Source organism: Monodelphis domestica, chromosome X (assembly GCF_027887165.1).
Source record: "Monodelphis domestica isolate mMonDom1 chromosome X, mMonDom1.pri, whole genome shotgun sequence".
In the NCBI taxonomy this organism is placed as follows: Eukaryota; Metazoa; Chordata; class Mammalia; order Didelphimorphia; family Didelphidae; genus Monodelphis; species Monodelphis domestica.
In genome coordinates this window covers 86317146-86332644 of record NC_077235.1, presented here as the reverse complement: position 1 = coordinate 86332644, position 15499 = coordinate 86317146, and the positions used below count along the sequence as shown (strand labels likewise).

General features: G+C 52.6%; 1 protein-coding gene and 2 long non-coding RNA genes across 5 annotated transcripts; 2 read left to right on the top strand and 1 right to left on the bottom strand.

The window, feature by feature from the left end:
- The first annotated feature begins 4357 nt into the window (after positions 1-4357).
- On the top strand, positions 4358-6134 carry LOC103093503 (uncharacterized). The gene is made up of 3 exons (XR_474500.3): positions 4358-5155; positions 5382-5582; positions 6032-6134. It is a non-coding gene; the product is annotated as an uncharacterized LOC103093503 (long non-coding RNA).
- Positions 6135-6513: 379 nt separating this feature from the next.
- On the top strand, positions 6514-7389 carry LOC103093386 (uncharacterized). Its single transcript, XR_474499.2, has 2 exons — positions 6514-6747; positions 7155-7389. It is a non-coding gene; the product is annotated as an uncharacterized LOC103093386 (long non-coding RNA).
- A 1726-nt stretch (positions 7390-9115) lies between these two features.
- Positions 9116-14911, bottom strand: LOC100022185 (mortality factor 4-like protein 2). Of its 3 annotated transcripts, none has more exons than XR_008914710.1 (3): positions 12786-14911; positions 9520-11417; positions 9116-9430 (listed from the first exon to the last, which is right to left on the bottom strand). XR_008914710.1 is itself a non-coding variant. In XM_007506876.2 (3 exons), exon 3 carries the CDS (start codon positions 10780-10782, stop codon positions 9598-9600), a length of 1185 nt encoding a protein of 394 aa, XP_007506938.1. In that variant the 5' UTR covers positions 10783-11417; positions 12786-12907; positions 13004-14910; the 3' UTR covers positions 9116-9597. The 3 variants fall into 3 exon arrangements, 2 of the variants coding, with proteins under 2 accessions (XP_007506938.1, XP_056665611.1); XM_007506876.2 differs by having other exon boundaries at positions 9116-11417; positions 12786-12907; positions 13004-14910; XM_056809633.1 differs by having other exon boundaries at positions 9116-11417; positions 12786-13223; positions 14618-14741.
- Between the last annotated feature and the right edge of the window lie 588 nt (positions 14912-15499).

Sequence of the window (15499 nt, the reverse complement as noted above, 5' to 3'; positions counted from 1 at the left end):
AGCAGCCTTTGGCAAGCAATGTGGGAAGCGGCTGGGTAATTCATGTGGGCTGAGGAGGAGGGGAGAAGAAGGAGCTCCCTGCAGACAGCCTCAAGGTTTCAGGTTCTCAGCTCAGAGGGGGCTGGCAGATTTCAGGAGGACCCAGGAGGTCTGGAAGGACCTCTGTGGACAGTGGGACAGCAGATCTAGTTGGGAAGCGTCAATGGATGGCCCAGGTGAGATGGTGGAACACAAAGGGCTAGTAGGGCTGGCTTCCTGGGCATTGCAGTCAATAGCCCCGGCTCGAAGTGGCCAGTCAGCCTTCTCCAGGCTGCTCCCTTTCTTCTATAGCACAGTGCATGGGCAGTTGAGAAGAAGCTGCTCTGAGGCCCTGCACCCATATTCCCTCTGGAAACCCCCTGCTAGGACCCCCTGGTCCTTGCTGCTCACTCCGGTGCACGCACTGCCTTCTGGGTAGAAGACAGAGGGATGCTTCTGCCCACCTCTTGGAGCAAAAACGTGCCCTTCCCTCTTTTCTTGGCTTTCCTGGCCGCATCGGTGGGAAACCTGCTTTTGACCCTTTCCAGAAAGCGTCCAGGCAACTGCTCCCAGCCTTGGCAGGGTGGAGCACACAAGAGTGGCCTGTGCTTCCCTCAGGCAGCCCTCAAGCACACCAAAATAGAGTGGGCCAGCCTAGGCGGAAAGGGAACGACGTGCCCAGTGCACTGCCCCTGCAAGCAATGGCTACCCAAAGTAGATCTGCTGCAATGGTAACACTTAGACCTTTGAGGTTGTCATGAGACACCCTTTACCTGCTCCAGGGTAACTTGATAGCTAGCTAGCATGAAATGAACTGGTGCTTCTATAGCCTAGACTCTGGGAGGTAGGTGGCCTCCATTTTACAGATGAGGAAACCGAGGCAAGCAGAGGCCACATAGCTAGCCACCTCTCTCCACTTATTAAAGGGACAAGGAAGTCTAAGCAATTCTTTACACGGACCAATCCCACACCACGGTATGTCATCATCTCTGTTCATCCCGAGAGGTTCCCCCTCTATGCCCCTCCCCATCACAGACGTCCTGAAGTCAAAGCTCAATAGGCAGAATCAATTCAAACTAATTAGCACCTTCCCAATACCTTCAGTTCAGTACTTCTTGGGTCTGTCAGGACTTGGCAAGATGCTGTAGTCTTGGTCCTCTGCAACTGGGGAATTGCTCAGTTCTTGTTCTTTTCCTTGTTGTCATTGTAGAAATTGTCCTACTTGGGCTCATCACATTTCCATATCGCTTCATAGGAGCCTTCCCAAATTTCTCAGTGACCATCCCTTTTGTGATATCTTCTGGCGTAACAGTATGCTGTAACTTGCTCAACCATTCTCCTGTTGAGGGGGCCTCTCTTAGTTTCCAGTTCTTTGCTCCCACAAAAGACTGTGGGGTTGTCCCTAATGGACTTCCTGACCAGCGGGGTCCCACAAGGGAAGGGGCTCACCTTTGTGATGGGACCCGAGGAGAGAGAAGAATCGAGAACCGGGGTGGAAATGAAAGACATGGACAAGTCAGTGGTTGGATGGGGCAGGCAACCCCTATGATACTCCCTTTGATAGGAGAGTATGAGTACAAAGGAACACGAGGTGGAGGAGGAGATTAAGGTAGGAAATGCAGGCCGAGATGGTTGCAGCCTCGGGGAAGGAGAAGGTCAAGAGGAGAGAGAGACAGTCATTGAGGAGCCCAGTGGAGCTCCATGGAAGGGAGAAAGGCCAAGAGGAAGTTCATGGGATTGCCTCTGAATTTATTCCTGTCCTGCTTGGGCAGTACTCCCAAGCCCGTAGTAACCACATCACAAAGTATAGACAATTAAGATTCGGTGGCAAGGTAGAGGGAACACCTTTGGGCGTGTAGATTGCAAACCGTGCTTTCCCGGGGGAATTGAGTCAGAGCATGTTAATGAGTTTGTCTTAGCCAAGGGCCACATGGCCAGTTCAAGGTTACCTTCACAAGCCTCATTGGTATAATCTTATGCTTGGAGACACAGTAGCCATACAGTCATTTATCTTTCATAGATGTGAATATGCTTGGGATGCTACAAAGACCAACTATAGATATTTGGCACACATGTGGTCCCTTCCTCTTTCTTTAATCTCTTTGGGTGTATAGACCTCAGAGTGGTATCACTGAGTCAAGGGGTATTGTAGGAATTACATTTTAATGGTTTGACGAAAACATATGAAAATTACAAATAATATGGTAGTTGCTGATTTAAAGTACTATTCTTCAAAGTGGAAATGACTTTTAATAGCTTTTATTTACAAAAGAGGTAGAAAGAGTGAAAGCAGAGAAATATGGAAAGGCAAAGAAGACATTAGCTTATCTATCTAAATATTTCTCCAGGGCTCAACTCAGCCAGGGCTTGTTGACCTTTAGCTAGAATTAAACTCTCTCCAGAACATAGGAAAGGAAAGCCAACTGTTCACTCACCCAAGTTCCCTCCCAGAGGTAGGTCAAGATGATGATTTGAGCTGAAGGTGACTCCTGAGGCTGACTTTCTTCTTTAAGCCATCTTTCTTCTTGAAGTCGACTCCCCTAGCCCCAGAAATTCAGGGCCTTTTATAGTGGCTTCACAAGGGCCAATCACAGCTTCCAAATTGCTCAGCACTGGCCAGGGGGCAGTGTTTGTGGGAACCACTTATCTTCTGGAGAGGTGAATACTCATCCAAAGAGTTCACAGATTCCTGGCTGATTGAGGTATGAATTCTCATTTCATGGCTGATTGAGTTGAAAGGGTGGAGAGCTCCTCCACTTAGTGCTAAAGTAGGGTGTTCAAGCTTTTGTTGATTCAATTCAAAAGTAGACAAAGGAGAGTTAATCCTGTCTTCACAATCTGGTGAGGTACTAAGTAGGAGTACTTAAGTTATTGTTACCCAAAATGTTAACTCAAAATAGACAAAGGGAATAAGGGATTCCCTTTCACAAGTGTAAACTCCAAGAGAACAAAGAATTCCCTTTCACATTATCTGTATAAATAGAATATATGTATTTGGGAGCAGAAATCCAGCTGCATGGTCCTCAGCCTTCCAGTATGGGGATTTAACCCTTGTCCAAATTCCATTAAAGGATTTAGTTAGAACTTCAGGTACTTTTGAGGGGTTGAATTTTGGGGATGGTTCCTATTGGCTGGTTGTTTTTATTTTTATTCCAGAAGAAATAGTAGCTGAAGTTCGTCCAAGCACTGAGGGATCTGTTCTGTAAATTAGATGTCACGAGGTCTTGGTAGTTGAAAAGGAATCGCTGTTGTCTTTTGGACCATATTGGAACATTGGTATGTGAATTGGGAATGCAGGAAATATAGGGTTGTTGGGTTTTGGAATGGTCAGTGCTCTTGAACAAGCTCCACTGAAGAGGTGGTATACAGACAAATACACTTCACAACAAGGTGGGGAAATATCAGTTCCAAAAAAGAGTCAGCTTCCTTTCTCTCTGTCTCCCCCCCTCCCTTCTCTCTTTCAGACACAGACACATAAACAAAGAGAAAGAGGGAGGAGAAAAAAGGTGTGTGTGTGTGTGTGTGTGTGTGTGTGTGTGTGTGTGTGAGAGAGAGAGAGAGAGAGAGAGAGAGAGAGAGAGAGAGAGAGAGAGAGAGAGAGAGAGAGAGAGGATCTTTGCTCAGTCCTTTGGACTTACATTTTCATGTTTATCTTAATTCTTGTATTTGGACTTCTTAGTTTCTTCTTCACTTTCTGGTCTTTTGATCATGATTCATTTTTTTCTTGAAAGGATTATACTCAGTCTTACTGGATAGGTTATTCTTGATTGTAAGCCTAAATTCTTTGTCTTCTGGAATATCATAATCCAAGCTTTGTGTTCTCTTAAAGTTATGGCTACTAAATATTTTGTGATCCTGACTATGGCTCCTAGGTAAGTATTTGAATGACTTCTTACTGGGTGCTTGCAGTATTTTTTCTTTGACCTGGATGCTCTGGATTTTGGCTATGATGTTCCTGGGAGTTTTCTTTTGGGAGTTTCAGGAGATAGTTGGTAGACTCTATTTCCCCCTTTCCCTCTAGTTCTAAGATATATGGACAATTTCCTTTTAAAATTTCTGGAAATAGGATATTTAGGGTTAGGGTTAGGCTCTTTTTTTGTTGTTTTGGGGGGAGGGCATAGTGTTCTTTATTATTTTCTCTTTAATTTGTCTTCTAGGTCAGTTGTTATGAGTTAATTTAGATATTCCTATGGCTTTTTTCCTCCAGTTTTTTCACTTTGTTATAATAATTTTTGTCATTGGGACAGCTAGGTAGCTGGGCTTGGAGTGGGGAGAACCTGGATTCAAATCATGCCCCAGACACTTCCTAGTTGTGTAGCCCTGGGCAAGTCACTTAATCCAAATTGTCTAGTCCTGACTGCTCTTTTCTCTTGGAATTAATTAAGACAGAAGATAAAGGACTTACAATAAAAAACCCTTACCTTCTGTCTTGGAATCAATACTGTGTATTGGCAGAAGAGTGGTAAGGGTTAGGCAATGAGGGTCAAGTGACTTGCCCAGGGTCACACAGCTAAGAAGTAGCTGAGGTCAGATTTGAACCTAGGATCTCCTGTCTCTAGGCCTGACTCTCAATCCACTGAGCAACCCAGCTGCCCCTGATTTACAATTTTTTTAAATGAAAAATAAATAACTCTTGTCATCTTCTGGAAGCATTGGATCTGGTTTGTGCACTTTAATGTGATCAGTGCTTGCCTTTCAAGCATGAGTAGTTTCCCTAAAATGGAGGCACTGCATTCCACATTGGATGTATCTTCTTTTGGTTGCACAGCCATAAAGGCTGCATCTTTAAAATTGGCAAGACTAAGTGACTCTCTTTCTGACTCCCATTCTTTCCTGCCTATTCCTTCCTGCTGTATCTGGAGGGTGGTGATACAGATCATTCCCAGCCACCGGTACCATGAACTGAATCTGCGAGAGGCCAGGGAATACCTTTGCCCTATCCCTACTCTCTCTTACCTCACTTCCAGGAAATGGGCCTGGAGTCCAGGTTCTGGGTTGTTGTTCCTTCTCAGTTTTAGAGGACATCAGTGATCCCCATTGGATCCAGCTTCAGTTGTGGCAATCTTGGAATCAGGACTGCAGGCAGGATAGTGCAGCCATAAGCCTGTCAGGAAGTCTGGAGAAACCGAGATGCCAGGTACTGCAGCAGAAGGGATATAGGAACCCACCTGAGCTATGTGACTCTAATCTCCCTCCCCTTCCCAGAGTTTGAAATGGTGCAATGCATAATGTGTGTGTATGCGTGTGCATGTGTGTGTGCATGTGCGTGTGTGTGTGTGCGTGTGTGTGTGTTGGTGGGGTGGGGTCATGCCTTCTTTGTGTTAGGGGAGAAAGTCTAAATATTTGTGATTATACCTTTTGAGGACAATGTTCCTTTGGAAAAGTTTATCCTACTGTCCACGGGACTGGACTGTGGAGGACCCACTGCCTACAACTGAGGGAACACGATTGGAAGGGGCTGGAGCCATTGGCAGAGCTAGATCCTTGGAATCTCTTAAGGGCACTGGAGAAGCTCAGGAACAGCAAGTGGAATGCAGCTGGCCTTCTGGACACTGAGGGCCAGGGTAATGAGAGCTATGTAAAATCAATCTAATCTTCAGGGAGATCTGTTGCCTGGGCAAAGTTGGGTCTCTCTTGTGCCAGCCAGTTATTTCCTTCTTCCCAAATTCTCATTTATATTCCAATTGGTATTCCCAACACCTGCATTTCATTGACCCCAATTTTGTCAAACTCCTTTTAAGACTCTTGTTTCGTGTGAACTTTAGATGGCTTCACCCTACTTAGTCTAACAAAATCAAGAATGTCTATACCCATACTTAAGGATTAAGTATTTAGGAGGGTGGCCTATGATAGACATGTGCTAGCAAATGACAAATCAGAAACAGCTGACAGACCCTTGGGCTGTCCTAAATCAAGCTTAAGCTACCATTGGTACAGATGAGACACAGGAAAGTGATGTAAAACCGTCTATATATTTCACATCACTTCTTCTCTCCGGCTTCTTTTGCGGCAGAGAGGTGGCTGGCTGCAGCTTGCTGAGCATCTTGGCATCTTGGCGTGGTGGCAGCTATTGTCCAGTTTAGTGGCGTTTCCCTTGAATACCATACTGGAGGAAGCCTAGTAACCTAGTTCAGGTGAGGTGTCTTCTCTGAGCTCTCTCGGAGTTTAAGCTGATTTTTCCTCATTTACCTTCCAAACACTATCCACTTAGAAGCCTCTAATCTTCTTCAGAAACCTTGTGGCAGAGGATCATGAACTCCCCCTGGCACAGGCCAGGAGGGAGAAATCCTATATCTTTTCCCTCTCTCTTCTCCTTGAATTCTTCCCTCTATATTGACTAAACCACCATAGATTTCCAAACTGACTTGGATATTTTATTTGGGATATTCCCTGGGGACCAAAAATCAAACTTGGATTAGGTCACAACCCTAAATTATCCTTACATTCGTCTCTTCCCTGACTTCTCCTTGAATTTGTGCCCAAGCTGGACCAATTCTGAAGGACTCGGGACAGAGGATGCTCTCCCCCTCCAGAAAGGGAATGCAGACGAGGCAGACGTTTGACGAGATTCCTCATTTACAGAAGTGAACAATCTGGGAATATACCCAGCTCCAAGGGCCTGCCAGCCCGCGGAGGGGGATGGGAAGGAAAGGGAGATAAGGGCCATCAGAGAACTTCGGAGAACTGGTGGCGAAACTTGGCATTTCATTAAAAAAGATCCTCTTTCAAGTGAGTGGTGTGATTCTGGCCCCTAGATCTTGATCCAAAGGGCGGTGGGGTACCAGGGTAGAGGGGGGCACTGCTATAGGGGCTAGGGAGTAAGCTCCATGGATTGTATGGAGTGCGGGCACCATCTGGTGAGTAGGGAGGAGTATCTCCTCCATTGCTGGGAAGCGTCGCCCTCCCTGCACCCTCTGCTGGCCAAAACCTATCCTACACTCCTAGCTGGCTAGGGAGGACACGCACACTTGCCAAGCAAATCTCTTGCTCTTGCTGGCTCAGTTTCCTCATCCATGAAATGGGTGGGTCGAGCCAGTGGCATTGTCCCAGGTCCCCTGGAGCTCCGAGGGAAGGGTCCTTTGTGTGACTTTGGGCGAGTCCTGCCTGGGGCTCCTCACTTTCTTCATCTGTCCAAGGTAACCAGTCACAAGGCTATCGGGAGCCCTTCCAGAACTATGTCCAAGATCCCGTGGGTCGAGATTGCAGCCAACAGACCTCACAGCCATCCAAAGGAAGCCATGTAGGCAGCGAGAATGAGGGCGGTCGGCCATGCCAGGCAAGGAGAGACTCCCCGGCTGGCTCTCCCCGAGGGGAGCCTGGAAGAGCTGGGCAGCTTTGTGAGACTTTGGCAAAGATCTCTGGGAGAAAGGGGAGTGAGTATTTCTGTGTGGGAGCTGTCTAACTGCATTGTGGGGGTCTCGGGCTTCTCTGGGCAGGGGAGTGTCTGTGTGCACAAGTGAGTGTGTGCAAGTCATGCAAGTGTGTCAGTGCATCCATGTGTGCGCCCACTCTGGCAGCCCTTTTCCCCTGCTTGCTTCTCGACCTATTAAGGAAGTTCATGCTGCTCTGAGTCTCCCTGGTACCCAGTGTCCATTAATTCTTGAACCTGGGGCTTTGCTCTGAGGCCAGCCAGGAGGCCAAATAGAGCAGGCCCACATGTCCCCCAGGGCCCAGGCGGGCAGCCCAAGGCTCTCTGCTCCTCCTTCCCTGGCCTTCCTCCCTCCCCTCCACCAACCTCTCTGGCTCAGCCTGAGCCAGAGTGGTTCTGAGTGGAATTGAATTCAACCTCTCTGGGTCCACTCTCTGTGTCCCCTGGCCCCTTGGCTGAATGAGTTAGTGACAGCCCTCTCAGAGGGGGCCCCCATCCATTCTGCCCTTCTCCCAGGAGGCTGTTGGAGCAAGAACCTAGAGAATCCCTAGGAAAGAAGGAAGGAAGGAAGGAAGGAAGGAAGGAAGGAAGGAGGGAGGGAGGGAAGGAAGGAAGGGAAGGAGGGAAGGAAGGAGGGAAGGAGGGAGGGAAGGAAGGAAGGGAAGGAGGGAAGGAAGGAAGGAGGGAAGAAAGGAAGGAAGGAGGGAAGGATGGAAGAAAGGAAGGAAGGAAGGAGGGAAGGATGGAAGAAAGGAAAGGAAGGAGGGAGGAAGGAAGGAAAGAGGGAGGGAGGGAGGAAGGAAGGAAGGAGGGAAGGAAGGAAGGAAGGAGGGAAGAAAGGAAGGAGGGAAGGATGGAAGGATGGAAGGAAGGAAGGAAGGAAGGAGGGAAGGAAGGAAGGAAGGACGGATCAATGAGTAAATGAATGACCTGTTGGGGGAAGTGAGTCCATGTAGGAGAATGGGGACCATGACAGTTTCCATGGACAGGGAAAACCACTGAGGGCTGCACCATGATGCACCTGGACAGGCCTGGCTACACCAGGCTGGGCTCTGGGATGGAGACCATTCCAGGATCACTGTGTAGTAGTGAAGTGGATCAGGGAAGGACTTGCATTCAGGTCTCTAGGAGTGTGTGTGTGTGTGTGTGTGGGGGGAGTGGGACAAGGGTCCGAAGGGCCCTGCCAGCTGGATGTCTCCGATCTCTACAGAGACTCTTGCCTGGTCCCTTCTTGGTTCTAGAAGGCTTGCCAGCATGGGGGAGTTGGGGGTCCTGGACTGACATTCCCCACTAGCCCTGAAGACACAGCATCCGTTCCTGGGCACTGCTGGAGCCACAGACCGTGGGCCTTCCACTCTAAGTGAGGCCAATGTGTTGCTAAATAGGGTTCTGGGTATCACCCTGGCTCCACACCGCTGGCCCTCTGGCTGAAAGCTCAGAGACAAGCTGGAATGTCCTCGGCAGAGAGAAACCCTCTGAGATGCCAGCCTGGTCCCAGGTGCCAATCACCAACTAGCCCTGGTACCTCAAAGCTGGGGCCTTCTTGTCTCCCATTCCCTACTCCTTACACTGAGCACCACTGGCCTTGGCACAAGGCCCCCATTACAATGAGATCTGCTACTGCCTCCACTTGACCTGGCCCCTGGAGCTGCCCCTGCCCCCAACCCCCCACTGCCAGGTGGGAGCAGCAGCAAAATCTCTCTACCACTGGGAAGGCACCGCTGAAAGGAGTGCCACGTCCAGACCACTGGCCACACAGAAGGGAACTTTATTGATTGCCTGAAAGGCCTTTGGAATCAACAGGGAAAACATCCAAAGTGGGGCAGAGTGGGTTCACATCGGTGCCCTGGCCCTAGAAAACCAGGCATCACTGCCACACACACCGTGCCCTCGCCAAGGCAGGGATGGCTTCAGAGCCCAGGATCAAGCGTCCAGGAAGCTCTGGGGGCACCAACACGGGCAACGAGGCTGGAGAATCGTGTGGATGTCCCCCGGCCAGGCACAGCTCCCACGTGGCACCATTTCCGCACCCACTAGGAACTACTGCAGAGGAGGAAAAGGGCTCCCTTGGGGGAAGTAGTCAATGGGGAACTTGGAGAACAAGCGCCCACCCTGAAAGAACACAGGCACACCTAGAAGGGTCATTGGTCCGAGATGGGGCCCGACAGATGCCAACCAGGGAGGGGCACGGGGGTGGGGGGCCCACGGCCTCAGCCGGCCTGCTGCTGGTACTTGGCCGAGGCCACTCGGTAGTCAGTGGCGGCCTTAAACAGCAGGGACGGGTTGCTGGCGAAATATTTCAGGAAACGTTGCAAATGGCCCAGCAGCACCTGAAGGCTGGTGGTGCCCAGGGGAGCGCAGGCTAGCATGGGGCCAAGCTGTAGGAAGAGGCGCAGCAGGTGGGCGCCTCCGTAGATCTGGGACATGCGGGCCCCGGGGTGGCGCAGCACTATCTGGCAGTGCTGCAGCTTCTCGAAGCGGAAGAGCAGCTGGCTGCTCAGCACCAGGTCAAAGAACTCCTGCAGGGCGACCACCACCTCCCCAACCGAGTACTTCCGGAAGGCCGTCAGGCAGTTTTCCTGGCACACGACATACTCCGCCAGGATGGCCTCCACCGGCTTTCTGGCAGGCAGGATGAAAAGCTGCTTCTCCATGGTCACCAGCTTCCAGTCCTGCACCAGCAGGGGCCGCAGGGCCTTGGGCAGGCAGATCTGGACTTCCAGCTTGCCCAGGCATCTGTGCTCGTGCGCAGCCCTTGCCCCTCCCCATCTCCCTCTCCCACTCCAGGGCTCACCTTTTTGCTTGTGTTTTCTGGGCAGCTGCTGCCCCTCTGGGGCCCCAGAAGGGCAGCCCTCCCCTCGGTCTCCCTGGACCTTGGAGGAGGCGCTGGGGAGCTTCCCCTGCACCAGTTCCTTGGCGGCCTTCTGGAGGGCCGAATCACTGTCCTTCTGCCTGTGGGTGGTGATGTAGCGGAGCACCCTGGCCTCCGGCACCCATTCGTACTCCCATTCGGGAGCCACGGGGCAGTCGGGCCCTCTGGAAAACATGCCTATGGTGCTGGTGCTGGTGCTGGTGCTGGGGACCACTTCCTCCTCCCCGAGGCTGCTCATGGCCCAGCTACCACCCTTGTTACTGCTAAGGCGACTGGTCCAGGCCCCTGGCCTGGGGGCAGGAGGGCTCCACCCAGGCAGGTCAAAAGGGTAGCTCAGGGACATCCTCAGCGGGACACCGTTACTCCCGGTGGGGTACCGCACCAGGTATTTCACCTGTCTGTCCTGCACGTCCCCCCGGATACACTGACCCTTGCGGATCCTCCCTTCGTGGAAGGTCAGCACGGGCTCCTCCTCCCGGACGTTGGGCCTGTCCTGGACTTTCCGACTCTTGGCCGGGGCCATTTCTCGGCGAGACGGGCCACCTCCTCGGGCTATTTCTGCTCTCCGGGGCCTTCTCCGACCTCTGGCTACAGCGAGCAGGGGGCTGCAGGCTGGCCGGACTGGGGAGGGGCTGGCGGGATGACCGAATGGCTCTCTGGACACCGGCCGCACTGTGGAAGGGCTGGTTGGACGACCCAATGGCTCTCTGGGTGCTGGCCGGAACACCGCTCTGCTCTCACAGTCTCTGGTGGCCAGCAAGAAGGGCCCTCACTGGGCTCGGGGCCGTGGGGACGCCATAACAGAACGCCACCATCTCCCTCACCCTCCTCCTCACAGGGGCGCAGGCACGCAGGCTGGCGCAGGTGGGCGTGGGTGGAAGCCCTGGAGCAGGCGCAGGAAAGCTTACAAAGCGGCTGCCTGAAGGCATGGGGAGAGGGCAGGCCTGTGCTGGGGGAGGGGTGAACCGACCCTCCCTCAAGTGGGAAAAGCTCCGATCTGGGTTCAAACCAGCCAGCCGCCATTGTAGGCTTCTTGGGTAAGTCTCTTCCCCAGCACGTGCCATGGTTTCCTTCTCCCTAAAAAGGGGGAGGGTCCCGAACGGGTCCATCCGTCTCAGAAGACCCATTGGACTTTCGAACTCGGATTGGGGTTGAGGCCTGGTTCGGAGAAAAAGAGATAAGGTTTTCACTTACCGGGGAAAGAAAGGGGGGGGGGGAATAGCACATAACAGAAACGGGCGGGATGATCATCGCCCAATGGCCGCCATTTTCTCTCAGCATCCACTACCTGACCAATGCTGATTTTGGTTTCGTTTCGTTTCCTTTTTGTCAAAACCTTTACCTTCTCTCTTAGAATCCATGTGGGTTCCCAGGCTGAAGAGCACAAAGGGCTAAGGCAGTGGGGGTTAAGTGACTTGCCCGAGGCCACACGGCTGGGAAGCGGCAGAGGAACCCAGGACTTCTGTCTCTAGCCACTGGACCACCTAGCTGCCCCCATGCTGTTGGCTTTCTGCCCTTGGAAGCTCACTGGTTTGATCCTGCCAGGTTACACGAAGCCATCGTGTCTGGTTTCCTATCCCATGACCAGTGACCAGTCCTGGGGTGGGACTAGGCTAGAGCAGACATTCCTAGTAGCTATGAAAAGAGAGTCCACCTGTCTTCAGGGAAATGAAGACTTTCAGATGCTCTTCAGGCCTTAAAGTTGTTCAGAAAAACTTCACTTCCTGTGTCTCTGCCCCTTTGTCTCTCCAGGGCCCTTCTTCCACCTTTCTCTCTCCTCCCCTCCACAATGTGTTCACATCTCCTAGGCTTCCCTTCCCATGCCTCTTTCCTTCCTCCGGGCTCTCCCTTCTGTCTTTGCCTTCTTTCTCCTCCCTGTGTTCCCTTTCCTGTGGCCATGCTTCTCTTCTCCCCGTGCCCACTTCCCTCTCTGTGGCTTTGCAGGACTTGCCCTGGATAATGGGTGGCATGTTTCTTGCCTTCTTGCTGGGTGGCAAAGGGACTAGAGAGAAGGCCAGAATCAGGAATGGAGAATGCCAGCTTTTTTCAAATGACAAAAAAGGGAAATGGCTGAAGGCCTCTGAAAAGGGCATCTGGGAGAGCTGAGAGAAAGGCTGAGACTCTCAGAAGGGAAAGAGAAACCCCAGTAGTCTGTCACATGCAAATATCTTCACAGGACTAGAAAAGATCACAACATTCTTGGGGGTAAATCTGTGTTTCCAGTTGAAGGGTGTGTCCTCTTTGAGGAAGTGCACCCTCAACCCAGGCCTGAACACAACAGTTGGGAAGCTGCCACACCACCCTGCTACAGAAGGAGCTCTCGGAGAAGGAGGGAGGAAAGGAAAGGAGAGAAGGGTGTAGTGTGGGAAAGAGGAAGGGAAGGAAGTGTGAGAACAGCCAGGGGCCTCCATCGAGCAAAGCTCTGGAAAACCTAAGAAGACCCTCCCTCCCACCTTACCCACCCAGTAGCAAAGTTCTGGGGTAGCCAGAGTGCAGCTAAAGTCAGAGCCATCGCTCACTCCTCACCTCAGGCTTCAATCCCTCCTTCTCCTGCCTCTTTGCTGAAACAGTATGTTCCTACGAAAACCTACTGATGTCAGGATTCTCTGGGAATCTGGGATCGATGGTTCCAGATTGACATTATCAACCTGTAGAAAGCTCTGTTTAGATTTGATGATGGAAACCAAATCCATTGTACTAAGCTTGGAAATCGTTGCCATCTGTGGTGCCTGTGAAAAGCTCACCTAATCCCTCAGCCTGTTCAAATCTGGAAATTAGAAGCACGGATCGGCCCAACTTTGCTGTGATTTTCTACCAGCTTGTCGCTGGCCCTCCTAATCGCCAAACCCATTTTCTCATCTCTCCCACCCCATCCTGGGGGCCCTTCAGTTATATCATAGAGCTGGTCTCTGTCCCGCAGGAAGGGAGGTGAGTGCTCCCTAGCAGAGAGTCCCCAGGCAGGGCCTTCAGAGAGGGTGATAGCATGAGTATAAATGCTTAGAACACCGAAGGGAGGTTCTCTATTGACCAAGGAACTGAAGCAGGAAAGCCTAGAGCACCCCCCTCTCCACAAACCCTTCTCAATAAGCCCCAACCCACCCCCAACACACAGTCTCAGTCTCTGTGTGTCTGTCTCTCTGTTTCTGTCATTGTCTCTCTGTCTCTGTCCATCTCTCTGTCCGTTTCTCCGTCTGTCTGTCTCTCTTTCTCTGCCCCCCTTCTCTGTCTCTCTCCTCTTGTATCTCAGTCTCTGTCTCTCTTTCTCTGCCCCTTCTGTCTTTGTCTCTCCCTATCTCTCTCTCCCTTTCTGTCCCTGTCTCTCACTGTCTGTTTCAGTCGTTGTCTCTGTCTGTTTCCTGTCTCTGTCTCTGTCCCTGTCTCTGTTCATCTCTGTCTCAGTTCCTGTCTCTCCCCCTCTGTATCTCAGTCTCTGTCTCTGTCTGGGTCTTTGTCTCCGTTCCTGCTTTTCTTTCTCTGCTCCCCTCTCTGGCTCTGTTCCTCAGTCTCTGTTCTTCCCCCCCCACTCCCCCCTACGCTGTCTCTCTCCCTTTCTGTCTCTCTCTTTCTCTGCCCCTCTCTGTCTCTGTTCCCATCTCTCTCTGTCTCTCTGTGTCTCTTCCTCTGTCTGTTTTCAGTCATTGTCTCTGTCTCTGTTTCCCCTGGCTCTGTCTGTCTCTCTCTGTCCTTGACTCTCTCTTCCTGTCTCTCTGTCTGTCCCCCTCTCTCTGTACCCCTGTATCTTACTCTCTGTCTCTGTCTTTATCTATGCCTCTCTTTCTCTGTCCCAAGTCTCTGTTCTCTTGTCCCTCTTTCTCTCTGTCTCTGTCCCTCTCTCTCCCTATCTCAAGTCTCTCTACCTCTACTTCTCTCTCTGTCCCTGTCTCTCTTTCTCTGCCCCTTCTGTCTCTGTCCCTCTCTCTGTCTCTGTCTCTCTGTTCCTCTCTCAATCTCTATATTTCCGTCTCTGTCCCTCTCTCTCGGTCTCTATCCCTGTCTGTCCCTGTCTCAGTCTCTATCGCCCCTCCCTGTCTCTCTCTGTCCCTGTCTCTCTCAATCTCTATTTCTCTGTCCCTCTCCCCCCAACTCTGTCCCTGTCTCTAGCCCTGCCTCTGTCTCTCCCTCCCTCTGTCCCTGTCTCTCTGTTCCTCTCTCTCTGTCTCTATTTCTGTCTCTGTTGCTGTCTCTCTCTCTCTGTCCCTCTCCCCCTGCCTCTTGCCTTGCTTCTGTCCCTATGTCTCTCTCCCACCCCCATCTCTGTCTCTCTCAATCTCTATTTCTGTCTCTGTCTCTCTCTGTCCCTGTCTGTCTCTAGCTCTGCTTCTGTCCGTCTGTCTCTCTCCCACCCTGTCTCTTGTCACCTCTCCTCTAGAGCCCTGGCTTTAGCTGAGCCTCTTGCGGGGCTGGTTAATCCTCTAGGCAGGAGATGGGGTGTGGCAGGCCCCCGCAGCCTGGAGCCCTCCGAGCAGGGCGGGGCTCGCTGCTCGCGCCCACAGTGCTTTGCGGCTGCCCAGGAAGTTCCCTGCCTTCATGGCCCCCCTGAACCCAGCCGGCCGCTATCCCTGCTCTTCTCTGGCTTTGGCAGGTGTGCAAGGGGAGGCTCCCCGCCTCATGGCCGCGGCGGCCTCGCCTCTCCCTCTGCCTCTCCTGCAGCATTGAGCACTAGTCCAGCAGTGCTGCGCCCTGAGCCCCCGCAGAGCCATGCCCCGCCGCCCCGGCCCCGGCCCCGGCCCTGGAGGGGGGGCGGGAGGGCGGCGCTTCCCGCAGTGCCTTTGCCTTGCATTTGGTCGGGGGCGGGGGGGGGTAGCCGGGATGCCGAGGAGGATGGTGGCTCCGCCCTCCCACGCCCACTCCCAGCCCGGGCGGAATCCCTCCGCGGTGAGAGCTCCCCTTCAGGTCCCCCCTCCTTCCCGGCCTCCAGTCTGGAGCCTCGAGGGCCCTCGGAGGCCGGCCGCCGAACGGCTTTCCTCCTGAGCGCCCGGCGGAGTCGGGAGCGCAGGTCCCTCCTCGGGGCCCCCGCCAGGGAGGCTCTGGAGCCCGGTCTTGCAGGGGCTGGCAGACTTCGAGAGGACGGACACTGAGGGCCACAGGGAGGAGAGCCCGACTTCTCAGGCCTAGCTCAAAGTTCCCGGAAGTGTGTACGCGTGCACCCGCCCCGGGCGCGGAGGTCTGAGGGCCGATTGGCTGATTGTCAGGGAGGCGGGCGGAGGACCCCGTTGTACTGTGCCCGAGCTCGGCCGAGC